This window comes from Corvus moneduloides, chromosome 33, assembly GCF_009650955.1.
Source record: "Corvus moneduloides isolate bCorMon1 chromosome 33, bCorMon1.pri, whole genome shotgun sequence".
Lineage (NCBI taxonomy): Eukaryota > Metazoa > Chordata > Aves > Passeriformes > Corvidae > Corvus > Corvus moneduloides.
Window position 1 is genome coordinate 213,338 of NC_045508.1, and position 13,606 is coordinate 226,943.

General features: G+C 57.0%; 1 protein-coding gene across 1 annotated transcript; it reads right to left on the reverse strand.

Moving 5' to 3' along the window:
• Positions 1 to 527: 527 nt before the first annotated feature.
• Positions 528 to 8,763, reverse strand: LOC116437131. The gene is made up of 20 exons (XM_032094690.1): positions 8,646 to 8,763; positions 7,827 to 8,020; positions 7,610 to 7,689; positions 7,345 to 7,462; positions 6,963 to 7,052; positions 6,401 to 6,505; positions 6,103 to 6,268; positions 5,463 to 5,557; positions 4,887 to 5,036; positions 4,322 to 4,470; positions 3,858 to 3,996; positions 3,606 to 3,743; positions 3,227 to 3,403; positions 2,797 to 2,952; positions 2,252 to 2,353; positions 1,869 to 1,971; positions 1,578 to 1,637; positions 1,339 to 1,496; positions 894 to 1,055; positions 528 to 759 (listed from the first exon to the last, which is right to left on the reverse strand). The coding sequence occupies exons 1-18, from the start codon at positions 8,761 to 8,763 to the stop codon at positions 1,357 to 1,359; spliced, it is 2,280 nt and encodes a 759-aa protein (XP_031950581.1). The 3' UTR covers positions 528 to 759; positions 894 to 1,055; positions 1,339 to 1,356.
• Positions 8,764 to 13,606: the final 4,843 nt, after the last annotated feature.

A 13,606-nucleotide genomic window follows, 5' to 3' on the forward strand; every position in this document is an offset into this window, starting at 1 on the left:
TGTTTCCCACCATTTTTTCCCCTCACACTTCCTGCCCTTCTGTTCCCTCACATTTGCCAACATTTTGTCCCCTCATGTTTCTCATCTTTTCTCCCCTAGGTTTCGCACTCTTTCTTCCTCTCATTTCCCATCCTTTTTACTCAAGATTCCTGTCCTTTTTTGCGTTCCATTTCCCACCCTTTTCTCCCCTCACATTTCCCGCCCTTTTCTCCCCTCATGTTTCCCCACCATTTTGTCCCCTCGTGTTTCCCGCCCTTTTCTCCCCGCACCTTTCCCACCCACAATTCTCACTTTTCCTCCCAAGTCTGCTAGCTTTAACATAATTGCTTCCATATTGCTTCAAAAATGCTGCAATATACTCATAGATAGAGCTGTGTGCTGCAGTCATTATCATTTCTGTAATCGATTTCAAGACATTGTTTCTTTTATTTGAAAAGCTCATCTATATATATAGCTAATATATATCATATATATTCACAGCATATAGAATTTATATATGACATAATAGATATAATTTCTGTATTTTGTATTACTCATAATTTTCATATATTAGATATATTTATCAAATATACAATTTATAGATATGGTTTACTTATGTAAATTATATCTAGAAGGTAATTAACTTTCTAGAACTATATACAGTTTGGACAGGTCTGTGGCTGGGCTTGGATCCAGGCACACCGAGTCCTCTCGCAGGATTTTAGGCAGGCGGGTCTGAGCGCCCAGGATCCTTCTCTCTGGCCCGCAGTAGTTCAAGTTCTGTGACAGAAGCAGAGCCCACATGAGCCCCGTGTCTGCACAGAAGGGGCCATCGCAAGGCCCGAGAAGACGAGCAGATGCATCGGGGGGATGTGGCCGTGCGCAGGGATGCAGCCCACCACAGCTTCTCTTACCTTTCTGCTGACAGATGAACTTGAAGCGGGCGCAGAGAGCATCCAGAGCCATAAAGTGGTCTCTTCTCTCTTGAGCGACTTGAATGGATGTGCCAGCAGCTTCCCCAGGCCTGGGATCTGGATCTCTCCACAGGCAGCACCTCTGTCCTCATTTTGACCAGGCTGGAGGAGGCAGGCAGAAGAGCAGAAAGGCTGAGGGCCGGCAGCTGAGCCATTTGGCAGGAGCCAGGAGGGGACTGGCCATGACCCTGGGCTTATTCTAGACCACCTCACACCATGCTCAGGGGCTGGGGGGAATGGGTCCCTCCTGGTCAGGGCAATGGCAGAGTCAGCAGTCATGGAAATGCCGGCTTGCGCTTTGAGAAGGACCTTAGAAAGCTAGGGCATCCTTTCCACACCTGATCATTCAGCAGGTGTTTGAGTTTGTGTCCCTGCCAAGCCTTACATCAAGGTCCCTCTCTGCTCAGCGGCACCAGCAGCACAGCGCACGCAGGGAGAATCCTGATCTTCGCTGCTTCCTTGGAGACTTCAGGACCAAGCTGGTCTGAGCTGCCAGGGAACAGATGGCGGGATCCTTGTCTCCTGTTTGCAGTCTGTCAAGCTCTACGACAGAAAGAGAGCCCAGATGAGCCCCCGTGTGTGCAGAGACGCCTCAGCTCCCCCGAGCCCGGGCTCCCCACTCACCCCAGAGCACCTCAGCCACGGTGTCCTCACTCTGCTCTGTCAGGTGCCGCGCAGCCAGCCCTGGGCACAGAGCTCCGTCAGCCGCTGCTCCCCAGTGTGCTCCCAGCAGCATGGCCCCCGGCCCTGCCTGACCCCCTCAGCAGCCCGGGGGTGGCACTGGCAAGGTGGCCACCAAAGCCACCTGTGTTGGCAGGGGGGCACAGGGAGGCCGAGGCCCTGCCCGTGTCAGCCCCAGGGCTGGGGGGACGGGGCCAGGCTGCCCAAAGAGGGACCCTGGGGGCTGGGACTCACCAATGAACCTGAGGGCCGCCTCTCGCATGGGGGCCTGAGGGCTCCGCAGGTAGGGCTGGCTGTCCCACACAAACTGTTCGGCCCTGCTGCTGTCCTTGGCCAACTGCAGGGAGCACAAGGCTGTGGGCATTACTCAGAGGGCCCCAGCTGGTCAGATCAGCCCCTCCTGCCAGCACCCCCATGGCTCAGAGCCCTCCCTCATGCTGGGGGAAGGAAGGGAACATGGGCCTAGAGGAGACTCCTGTTCTCGAGACAGGAGCAAGGCTGCAGCTCCAGGCTGGGCGCTCTGGGCCGCAACAGCCCTGGGGAATCCCAGCTGCAGAGCTCACAGCCCCGGCACGGTGTTGTGGGCAGCCCTCGCCCAGCCTGGGTCTCGTCCTCACCAAGCACTCGCCCATCCTCCACGTCTGCTCCATCTGCGCCAGCTGCTTGAGCTCTTTCCACTTGAGGAGCTTTGCTATAGCCAGAACGGCTTCTGTAGATGCCTGTGGGACAGAAGCTGGGAGGTGGCAGCAGGGCCTGCCTGTGGAAGGAGCCCTGGGCTTTGTTCCTGGGGTGACCGCGCCCTTAGGAAGCTGGGACATGCCCTCGCCAAAGTGCCCAGGGGTCTCTTGGGGACAGGCCTGGGCAGCAGGGATTGAGGTGCAAAGCCCTGCAGGGACACCTGTGGGGACAGCTGAGAAGCCTTTGGGGACACACGTGTCCAGGCCTCGGTGGTGCTGGGCTGCTGCCGAGCCCTGCTGGAGCAGGCAGGGCAGAGATGGAAATGGCCGTGCCAGCTTGTCTGGCCCTGCTGGCGCTGGTTCCCAGGGGCTGTGCTGGGGGAACGCTGCCCGCTGCCAGCAGCCCTTGCCCTGATGCTCGGGACCCCCCCCAGGGGGTGTCAGCCACGCCTCTCTTGGTCAGTGCTCAGCCTGGACATGGGTACCTTGGCCACGCTGGGGGCCTGGTCACTCATGTGAAGCAGGAGCCGGACCAGGACTTTCCAGGCGTTTTCCTTCATGCCCTTCTTGTCCTTCCATGCCGTTTTGCTCAGCAGGTCTCTGAAGAGGTGGATGGAGTGCTCCCGCACAAAGTCTTCCTCCTGGTAGGAAGGAGGAAAGGTGAGCTCCGCACACAGCGGCTCCCTGCCCGCGGCCAGGAGGGGCTGAGCTGAGGTGCCTGAGGTGAGGGGCGATGCTGCGGGCTCACAGCCCAGAGCGGGCAGGATCAGCGCTGGGCTGCAAGGCCCAGAATCCATCCCAGGGGAGCCCAGAGAGCGGGGCCTGCTCCCAGTGCTACTTGCAGGGCTGGGCTGCAGGGCAGCTGTCATTGCCCAGGGCCCTGCTGCAGGGCTCAGGCTCCCACATCAGCCTTACCGCGTCAAAGAGGTGCCAGAGCCTCTGCACCGCTTTCACAACCATGGCGCTGGCCTCTCTCTTCTTCAGGTGCCCCAGCACATTTTGGAAGATGTCCATGACCATCACCGAAATGTCCCCAGACTGATGCCACAGGAATTTCAGCAACTCGGACAGGAGGCCCTTCATTTTTCTTGCCTGTACAAAAGACAATTTCCATTCCGTGAGAACGTCTGTGCCTGGTCAGCTCCCCAGGCAGCCTCCAGGCCATCCTATGGCAGGCAGGGCATTTGGAGCAGTCACCCCAGCACCTGACTCGCAGCCCAGGCCAAGCCACCACCTTCCCCGAGGCCTCGGAGTCCAGGTGCCACATGTCTGCCCCTGAGAGCAGCCTGCTCACCGTCTCAGCTCTCTCCGACAGCGTCAAAAGGGCCCTGAGCACCAGAGAGACCATTTCCATTCTTGGCGACCTCAGAAGTCTCAAGGCTTTGTACAATGGACCCACTTTGTTCTCTACAACATCATCAGAGGCCAGCATCTGGAAGGAAGCGGCAGAGAGCCCGGGCAGAGCTGGCAGGGCTGTCCTGGCTCAGCTCCCGCTTCCCACCGGCAGCGGAGGGCAAGGGCACATGGGCTTTTCCTGATGACTCACAGCCAAGAAAGCGAGGCAGGACTTCTGCTGCTGAGAGATGTTCCTTTGCCGGTCCCAGAATTTCACGTGCAGCTCCTTCAACACCTCCTCCAGAGTCTGGTGCACGGAGAACATGGCCTTCCACAGACAGACTTTGTCGCTACAAGGCAGAGCGCTGTCAGCAGGGCTGCCTCGGCCACTGCAGTGTGGCCTGGGCCAGCCCTGCAGGACTTGGGGTGCGCAGGGGCCCAGCCTGGGCAGGTGGACATGGCTGATGGGGTGTTCCCGGTGGGACTGGGAGCAGCGTGCTGGCTCTGGGCTGGCCCAGCCAGCTTTGGCTGCTGTGGGCCTGGGCTGAGCATGGTGGGATGGAGGGCCCCGCTTGCTTTGGGGGGTGCTGCAGTGTTCTTGTGTCTGGCAGCCAGAGAGTCTCGGGGTCCCTCTCCCCATAGGGAACAAGCCCTCTGGGTGGTCAGGGCCAGTACCTGAATATTGGGGCGACCTTCAGAGCTGTTGTGACTACTCGCCGAGGCCACTTGCTGGCCATCAGGTCAAGCAGTGTGGGAAAGCTGAGAGCGGCTGTTGTGATTTTCTCATCACAGTACTCAAAGATGTGTCTCACAACTTTTGGCACCTGGAGGGAAGACAGGCGAGGGGGGTATTTGGAAATCCCCACCACCAAGAGGATCAGAAGAAGAAGGGCCAGGGGGGATGCCGCAGGGACCCGTGTGCGGGTGACGATCTTTCTAAGTAATGTGTGTGTGTTTGTGTCTCTTCCTCATTCCCCCTCTCTCTCTATCTCCCATTTACTCTTAAATGAAATCCGTACTGTTGGCGTTGGCATGTGGTCTTGTTTGCACCTTAATTTTGGCCGAGGAATTTTTAAATGACCAGATCCTACCATTATTTGGGTGTCAGAAGTGGGATCCTAACACCCTCTCTGCTGCCTCAAGGTGGTTTCAGGCACCCCCCAATCCTGGCTTTGGGAGGGAGGGAGGCAGGAACCTGTCAGGGCTCAAGGGCAGAGCAATCCAGCCACAGGCCACTTACATCCATCAGCCACAGCTCAGGGAATTCCATGGCCACCTCCAGAAACTCCTTGGGCGCCTTCTTGTCCAGGAGGCTGGAGCGGCCCAGGATCTCGATGGCCACAAGGACGATGCCCGTCCTCTCAGCTGGCCTGAGGTATCTGCCAAAGGCCTGTGGCAGGAAGGAAGGGAGTGGAGGCCAGTGCCAGCCAGTGCCCAAAGGGTTCTGCTCGGCTGGGCAGCGCGAGCAGCCCTGGCCAGAGGTGCCGGGCAGTGCTGGCGGCAGTGGCCGCAGGAAAGCTGGCAGCAGTGCCCACAGTCCCTATGCAGGGGAGGATGAGGAGGGCCCCATGACAAGGACGAGGGCTGGGCTCTTGGGCATGGGGCACGGGCCCTACAGAGAGCCAGGGCTCGCTGGTGGCCAGCAGGGCTGGAGCTGCTGCTGCTGCTGCTGCTGGGACACTGCAGTGTTCCCTGCTCGGGGACAGCGGGAAGCCTCTCGCCAGGGACAGCCCCGCTGATTCTGCACCCCTTTGTGCACACCAATCCCCTGCTGATGCCACGGATGAGAGGCCCAGCAAGGGGGAGGGCTGGTCACCTGAACTCTCCAGGTGCTGGGCGTATCCAGCAGGGAGGTGATCTCAGATTGCCAGTATGCTGGGAGCTGGGCACGAACCGCTGGCGGTGTGGCACCTAAAGAGAGGGAAAACACCAATGTGTGGCTGAGACACAGCCGCTGTGCCAGCAGCCGACCCAACCCTGGCAAGCGTCGGGATGCAGGAATGGCTTGGGAGCAGTCGGTCACGGGAGGAGGTGGTGGGCACTGGTGGAAAGGGGGAGCTGCCTCCAGTGTCCGTACCCAGTGAAGCTGGCCTGGGAAGCTCCGAGCCCCTGGAGCTCCGCATGCAGCTCCCAGTTACACCGTGGCTGCAGTACTGCTCAGGGGGAAGGGCTTGCGGGGCTGGAGGGTGGCAGGGCAGGACACGAGCTCTCCAGGGGACATGGGGAAGGGGCGGATTGGGGCTGAGTCCTGTGTGGAGGAGCAGCTCGGCTACACGGAAGCATCAAGAGCCTGGCAGAGAGCGAGGGGCAGGAGCAGAGGTGACAGCAGCTCTGGGGACATGGTGCCACCTGCACCAAGCACAACAAGGAGCCTTCGCAAGACCCAGGAAGACAAGCAGCTGTATCTGGGCATGTGGCGGTGCACGGGGGATGCTGCCCACCACAGCTTCTCTTACATTTCTGCTCAGAGAGGAATGTGAAGAGGAAGCAGAGAATATCCAGGGCCATCAAGCTGGATTCTTCTTTCCTGAATAACTTGAAAAACAGATGGCCCAGCAGCTTCCCGAGGACTGGGATCCGGACGTGTGTGCTGGCAGCACCGCTGTCCTCAGTTTGGCCAGCCTGGGGGAGGCAGGCAGAAGAGCAGAAGGTCTGAGGGTGGGCAGCTGAGGCCTTGCAGGCACCTTGGAGTTGTGGCTGTGCCAGGGCACAGGGATGGGGAGATGGCCTGGCAGGAGGGTGGCCGGTCCTTACCTGCACAGTGGAGGAGTCGGCCAGCAAATGGCTCAGCAGCCTGATCCTGCCCATGACCCTCTCCTGCACAGCCACGGTGTCATAAAGGCAGTAGTGCAGCAGAACCTGGGAAGAGAGAAGCTGCAGGTGAGCCCCGTGAGCAGACGCCCACTCCAGCAGCAGCAGTGGCAGGGCCGCACTCATGAGACACACTTGCACCGTCCCTCCAGACTTCCTGTGCCCTCAGGCAGAGCTTTCAGGGGGGATCCTGGGGGCCCTGGGGGCCCTGGCAGGCCTGGCCCAAAGGCCCCAGGCAAAGCTGGTGGGCAGCAAGGAAGGCAGGGGCTGCCCTCTGCTCCTTGTGCTCCAGCAGCGCCTGGGGCCAGCCTCTGCTTCCCTGGGCCAGCTGGGCAGCCTCCCCGCAGTGCGCTCTTGCCTGCACAGCACTGGGGGAATGTCCTGGTTCTGGCCGGGACAGGGTTCATTTGGCAGGAGCCAGGACAAGACTGGACACAAGCCCGGGCTCCTTCCCCTCCTAAGTGAGGAACAGTCCTTTGAGCCCCACTCTGTGCACAGGCCAGACCTCCAAGATGTCCTGCAGCATCTTGCTGGTTTTGGAGGCAGGAGAGCTGAACACCATCACCTCCAGCATGGTGTCCATGGCATGCAGGGTCTGCAAGGACGACAGAGAGCAGTGGCTGTGATTCTGCTGTCCCTCCCACTCCCAGGAGACTGATCTGAAGTGCCAGTGTGACGGGAGGGACACAGGAGCAGGCCGTGTGCTGGGGGGCAGAGCAGCCGGCATTGCCGGAGGTGGCTGGAGCCTGGCAAGGCATGAAGGGATGAGGGTAGGAAAACGAAGCCGCAACCATGGCCTGCCTTGGATCTTTGGTCCTTAGGCAGCACGGGGTGGTCGGGAGCAGCCTGGACAGACTGGATGCTCCTCCAGTTCACCCAGCACTTACCCGAGAATACAGAGATGCTTCCTGGCTCATCATTTCCCCGCTTGGAGGAAGGAAAAAGATGCTGTCGAAGCAGAGTCTTAAGAGTTTTCTTCTGTTCTCCAGCACCGTCCCCAGCGTGCTGCAAAGAGAGAGGGGCCCAGCTGGCCACTGGTGCTGGGAGCAGTGTCTCAAGGTCTCCTGCAGCACTGGGGCTGGGCTTCCAGGAGGGATGGGCAGGTGGGCACAGAGTGCTGGGCAGGGGTCTGCAGGTGTGATGGGCCGGTACCTCAGTCCGGCAATAGCGAGCATGGCCAGCCGCCGCACCTCCGTGCAAATCTCGTACTTGGGCTCCAATTGCAGCAGCACCTGCAGAGCACAGCTGGGCTGCAACCATGCAGCTGCCAGCACCCAGAGCCACCAGAGCCTTGCCCTGCCCACGCACTGCCCTCACCGGCTGCTGAGGCTCCTTGCTCCCTTCCCCAGATTGCCGGGTGCCCCCTCACCTGGATCTTCTCTCCCAGCTTGTAGTTGTGGTAGAAAGCATCCAGGTCCTTGCAGAAGCCAGAATCCTTGGCATCTCTGCAGAATGTGCAGATGCTGTCAAGGAACTTGAGCTTCAGATCCTTGTCTTGGAGCTGGGGAACAGAGACAACGGGGCAGGGTGAAGTGAGAACACCCAGCCAGTGGGACCAGAGCCCTTAGGGTGCAGTGCCCTGTGGGAGCAGCTGCTCTGCAGAGCCAGCACCGCTGGCCGGGCACAGCCGCTGTCCAGCAGGCTGTGGGTACCTGGTCGGGGCTGCTGGCAAAGGCCCGGATGAAGTCCATGGCTTCCTGTCCATACACAGCCTCTAATGGAGAGGGAGAGAAGAGAGAGCTGAAGAGGGTGCAGTGATAGCAGAGAGCAGAGGAAAGAGATCTGCCCTTTGCCCATGCTGTGCCCACTCCCCTGGCACAGCCTTTCAGTGCAGCTCCCGACTGGAGGATGCCCATCAGAGGAGCTGCCCTGCTGGAGCACACCATGGCAGGGCAATGCCCAGTGCCCCGGGCTGAGGAGCGCTCTGGCAGACGAGAGGGACACGTCCAGCATCCCACAGCACCACTGCCTCTTGCCAGCCACTGACCCTCACTGCCCACGCCCCAGAGCAGCAGCTGGGGCCCCCTCTGCTCTCCCTCTCCTCGGCACAGGCTGTGCCGGGGCTGGTGTCCTGCCCCGAGCAGCTCTGGCACTCCGGCATCACTCCCACCCCTGTGATCCCCATCTGCCTGTGTGCCAGGGAAACCTGATCCCAGCCCTGCCCAGTCCCACAGGGCCCCTCACTCACTGGGCTGCAATGGCTGCACCGTGGTCACCTCGGTGGGCTCTGCTGCAGAGCTGCTCTCCTGAGGAGCCACATTCTCTGCCCCGGCCACCCTGGGCCGTCTTGGAGGTCTCTTCTCCATTCTACTGAATGGAGATGAAGTTCGGAGAATAGGCAAGGGGGAAGGTTTGGTTTAATACCTTACTCCCTGCTGCAGGGCAAGACGTGAGCTAAAACCAGCGGGCTTCTCGCCAGCTGTGTGCTCCCGTCCTGTCCCGTCGCTGTCCTGCCGGACACTGCAGGCTGGGCGCTGGTTCCACGTCAACAAACCCTTCCAGCTGTTGCTAGGGGCAGGTGGCGGGTCACAGGGGGCCCTTTGTGACACCCCAGTTCCCCCACTGTGGTGCTCCCACTGAAACACTCCAAATCATGCACTGCTCCCTTCTCGCACTCCCCCTCCCCTTTCCCCTGCAGCAGGCTGGAGAGGAGAACTGCAGGCTAAAAAGTGAAAGGTCACAGGTTGAGTTATGAACAATTGACTAAAACCAGCAATGAAAGAAAGCAAGAGCCCTGAGCTGCCAAACCTTATGGATGACAAAGGAGAGCAAGGCCTGTGATGACAGTGAGGGGGATGGGCCCAGAGACACCCAGCATGAGTGGATGCATCCAGAGGAAAAGCGAGACTTGTGGGCAGTAAATATGATGGGAGAAGAGGGCTGGACCAGGAGGAGAGAAAACAGTGGGAAATGTAAGGGAAAAAGGGCGTGAAACATGAGGGGGAAAAGGGTCTGGAAATGTGAGGTAAAAAATGGGAAACATGAGGGGAAAAAAGGGTGGGAAATGGGAGAGGAAAACTTGGCAGGAAATGTGAGGGTAAAACTGGCGGGGAATATGAGGGGAGGAAAGAGCAGGAAACATGAGGGGAAATAATGGTAGGAAAGGTAGGGGAAAAAAGGTTGGGAAAAGTGAGGGGAAAAGAGATAATGGTGGGACAAATGACATGAGCCCAGCTGTCCTATGTTTGGAGTCCTGATCGGATGTAGCAGCTCGCCCTGTGTTACTGCACCATGAATAAATGGCTTTGTGGAACAAGACATCTGAGACTGCCATGGCAAACCTGGGGTTGATGCAGTGAGGAAACCTGGTTTGACTGTGTGAGTGGGGGCTGTGGGGACTCAAGTTGGGATGCGTGGAGTGTGGAGGGATTCCTTGTGGAATACAGGATACCCCAGGAGAGCTTGGGCATCTCAAGGCTGTTGCAGAAGTACCCCTGACAGGGCCTCAGGCTGAAAACAGGCTCTCAAGGCACCTGCTAGCTGGCAGCCTTGAACAGCCTTGGGAAAAGGTATACACTGGTCAGCTCCCCCGCTGCTTCGAGGCTTTCTCATGGGAAAGGGGCGTGAACTTTGGAAAAAAGTATAACTTGGTGTAACCGAATAATAGAAGGGGAGCACAATGCTCAAATCGTATCGGTGTTCGTATCGTGACTCTGGCTGGATTCCCCTGCTCCTGGGACCCCCCCCCCCCTACTCCCCGCTACAGTGGAGTCACTGGAGCCGCTGCTGTGAATATGCTCCAGTCCCAGCAGTCAATATCTGTGGCCTTGGGAGTTCTCCCAGAGAGGCTCTGCAATGTCACACAGGATTGTTCCTTAACACTGCCATGGCCACAGCAAGTCCTTGTGATGCCTTAGGTTTTAACTTCTATGTTTTTCAAGTCCTGTACTGCCTAGTGTGTAACTCTGAAGTTTCTTGTAGCTTAATTTCTGCTCTCTCATGCTAGGTAGACATAACAAAGTCTCTCCAGGCCTTCTCTCCAAGGACTCCCAGACTGTCCTAGGCCGAAAATGTGTAAACCAACATCTTAAGAGGGGGGTGAGCTTGAGGAAATTACATAATTAACTGAAGTTTTAATTGGAGAATTAACCCTGATATTCAAATCGGCCAATCTTATAAAAGTGTTAAGAACTAGTGACTCATCGTCCAGCTTGGGGTCCATTTTGAGAGTAGCCGCTGGCTCCCCAGGGTGTACTTTTGAAGGCCTTTCAAATAAATGCCTATCTTTATTCGCTTATTCTAGTCTAGTCTCTGTTTTTAGGTGGCCTCTCAAGGCATCACTTGCACCATTGCTTTGGGTGGTTCCCTCTTTGCCCACTCCCCTCAGAATTTGTTCCTGCCCCAGTTATCAGCTCCTGTTGTGCCTTTGCCACCCCGCTGGAAATCTCCGTGTCCAATCGTGTGTTCCTGGAAGTCCAGCTGCTCTCCCCATGCAGTTCTCGGGTGGTGCCAGCACGCAGAGGCTTCGCTCGTGCGCTGTTGGCTCTGGCGGTCCACACCACTGACCCTGACCTGGAGAATCCAAAGCCGTGTCACATTCCTATCACCTTGCTTCCCACGGAAGGGAACGGCCTCTTGGCAAGAACTGATGGGAGGAAACGGACTACAGTGGGGCGATGGAAAATCCTAAGAGTTTTATTCTTGCCAAGGGATTTCAGTAACAGTGAGAAGGCAGAAAGGCGGCTGGGCTGAGCAGGGCTCTCGTGTGGGAGATGAGGCAGAAGAGGAAGGTGCGTGGCCAAGGGCAGCGAGGTTGGGGAATGCGGGAGGGACATGGAGATGCTGCTGGAGTTGACTGTGTGGGTGGGGCGTGGCGTGGCTGGAGTGGCCGTGGTGTGAGAATGGGCGCGGCCTCTCTCTGTCGCCTGGCATGGCGGTGTGGCGCAGGTCCTCCCCCCGGTAGGCGGCGCTACCCATCCTGCCCGGCGCGCTGCTGCCCCCCAGGGGAGGGAGCGGAGGAGCCGCGGTAAAATGTCCGCAGGGAGCGGGCAGGGTCAGGGGATTGGGGTGGTTTTGGGGGGCATTGGGGGAGCCTGGTACGTCCAGGGGGGTTCTGAGGGGGAGCTTGGGGTGGGGAGCTGGAGAAGGGGGAGTTTGGGGTGGGAACAGCAGGATTTGCTGGGGTTTGGGGGACAGGAGAGGGCGGGAGGAGAGAAATTTTGGACTTGGGGTAGAAATGGAGGATTTGGGGTACAGGGAGGGGATTGGAGCGGGAACATGGGATTTGGAGTGGGAATGGGGATTTTGGGGTGAGAAGGGAGGATTTTGGCATGGGGAGGAATTTGGGGGAATTGGAGGGATTTGGGGGTTTTAGGACAAGAGGTGGGATTTGGCATGGAAATCAGGGATTTTGGGGTATAGGAGGGGATTTGGGTGCAAGGAGAGAAGGTGTGGGGTAAAAGAGGAAATCTGAGGTGGGGCCAGGGGAATTTTGGACAGGTATGGCAGATTTGGGTTGGGAATGGGGGGATTTGGGATGCAGGGAGGAGAATTTGGGGTGAGATTTGGGGCAGGAATTTGGGGAAAAACAAGAATTTGGGTCTAGAGAGGGATTTGGGGTTAAAAAGATGGATTTGGGGTAGAAGGGGAATTTGGGGTGGCATCAGGGGATTTGGGGTGGAATGAGGAATTTTAGTGTGAGAAGGGGAAATTTGGGGTGCAGGTGAGGAAAGGGCAGTCAATAGCTAACTCATGTAAGCACAGTTAACTATTGGGAGACAGCAAATGTTACTTCAGACAGCAGATGTTAATTACAAAACCTAAGAAACCAAATTCACCGTAATCTTGTCAAGACAGAGGGGACAAGGATTATCCCAGAGACCGCTGAATCATTCCTCAAAGGACTACTCATGCCCAGGGAGAAAGGTGAAAAGTGCACTGTGAGGATGACTACTGGCCTTCATCAGAGAGACCCCCGAGGAAGAAGAGGAGCCTTCCTCAGCGCGACCACCAGGACACACAGCGCATGCATGACCCATATGCTAATGATACTAATGACTTCTGAGAAATAATTTGTATAACCACGCCTGTCCCAAGGAAAGTGATGAATATTCATAATTTAACCCTTAATACTGTGTTGTAGGGAGCACCGGTGTGTGTGTTTGGAGGAGCGATCCCCACACACCCAGCGTGCCGAATAAATCAAATACCCACTTCTCTGTCTCTGAAGTGTCTCCTGGCCCGGTTTTGGCACGATTCATCGGGAACAAGGGAGATGAATTTCCCTGCAGGAGACCTCTCTGGTTGTCCCTACGATGGGAGGGTCTGTAGATGCAGGACTCTTCAATGCTCCCATCTGCTGCAGGGATGCACCTTCCCCAGCACAGCCCAGCTGCCGCCTGAGTATCTTCTGGTGCCAACTGATACTTTCCCAGTGCAACACTTCCAGAATACCTTAAAATCTGCTTATTGTCCGTTATCATATTAGGCTTCTGATTCTGGACAGGCAGATCAAAACAGCATTCTAACAGCTCTCTCTCGCTGGTGAAAATGATGCCATCCCACACTCCCCTATTCCCCCACCACACACACACTGTTCTCTTAGACACTTCTAATCTCATTTTTCAGAATCTCCAAGGGGAAACAGTAGCCATCCCTGTGATCTGCAGCCAAGCTCTAGGCCTTGCCCTTGGGGGCCCTGAATTTCAATGAACACTTCCCCAGTACCTTAAAGGCAAGAGAGTTTGTTAGTGGGAGAAGTCTCCCTGAAAGTAGCTCTTCCTTGGATTCACAGCTCTTGCTTAACTCAGAGTTTTCTGCCAGTTTCTGTCAGTCCTTCACACAACCTTTCCAATGGTCTTTCTGCCATCCCACACTCCATCTGCCATAAATGCCAAATTTCCTTTGGCTGAAAAAGAGCTACAGTTTGGGATGGGTTTGCCTCTCAGCTCCCCACTATTTCATGAAACAGGCAGGGAGAAGGTTTGCTGTTTATATTCCTCTTTCAGTATGAATATGTAGGAGCCTGGAAGTATTCAAGGCCAGGCTGGACAGGGCTTTGAACAACCTGGTCTAGTGGGTGGCATCCCTGTCTATACAGAGAGGGTTGGAACAAGGTGATCTTTAAGGTCTCTTCCAGCCTAAACCATTCTATGATTCTGTCATTCTGTGCTCATTTTTGATCAGTGAATCCAGGCTGACCAGCTCCAC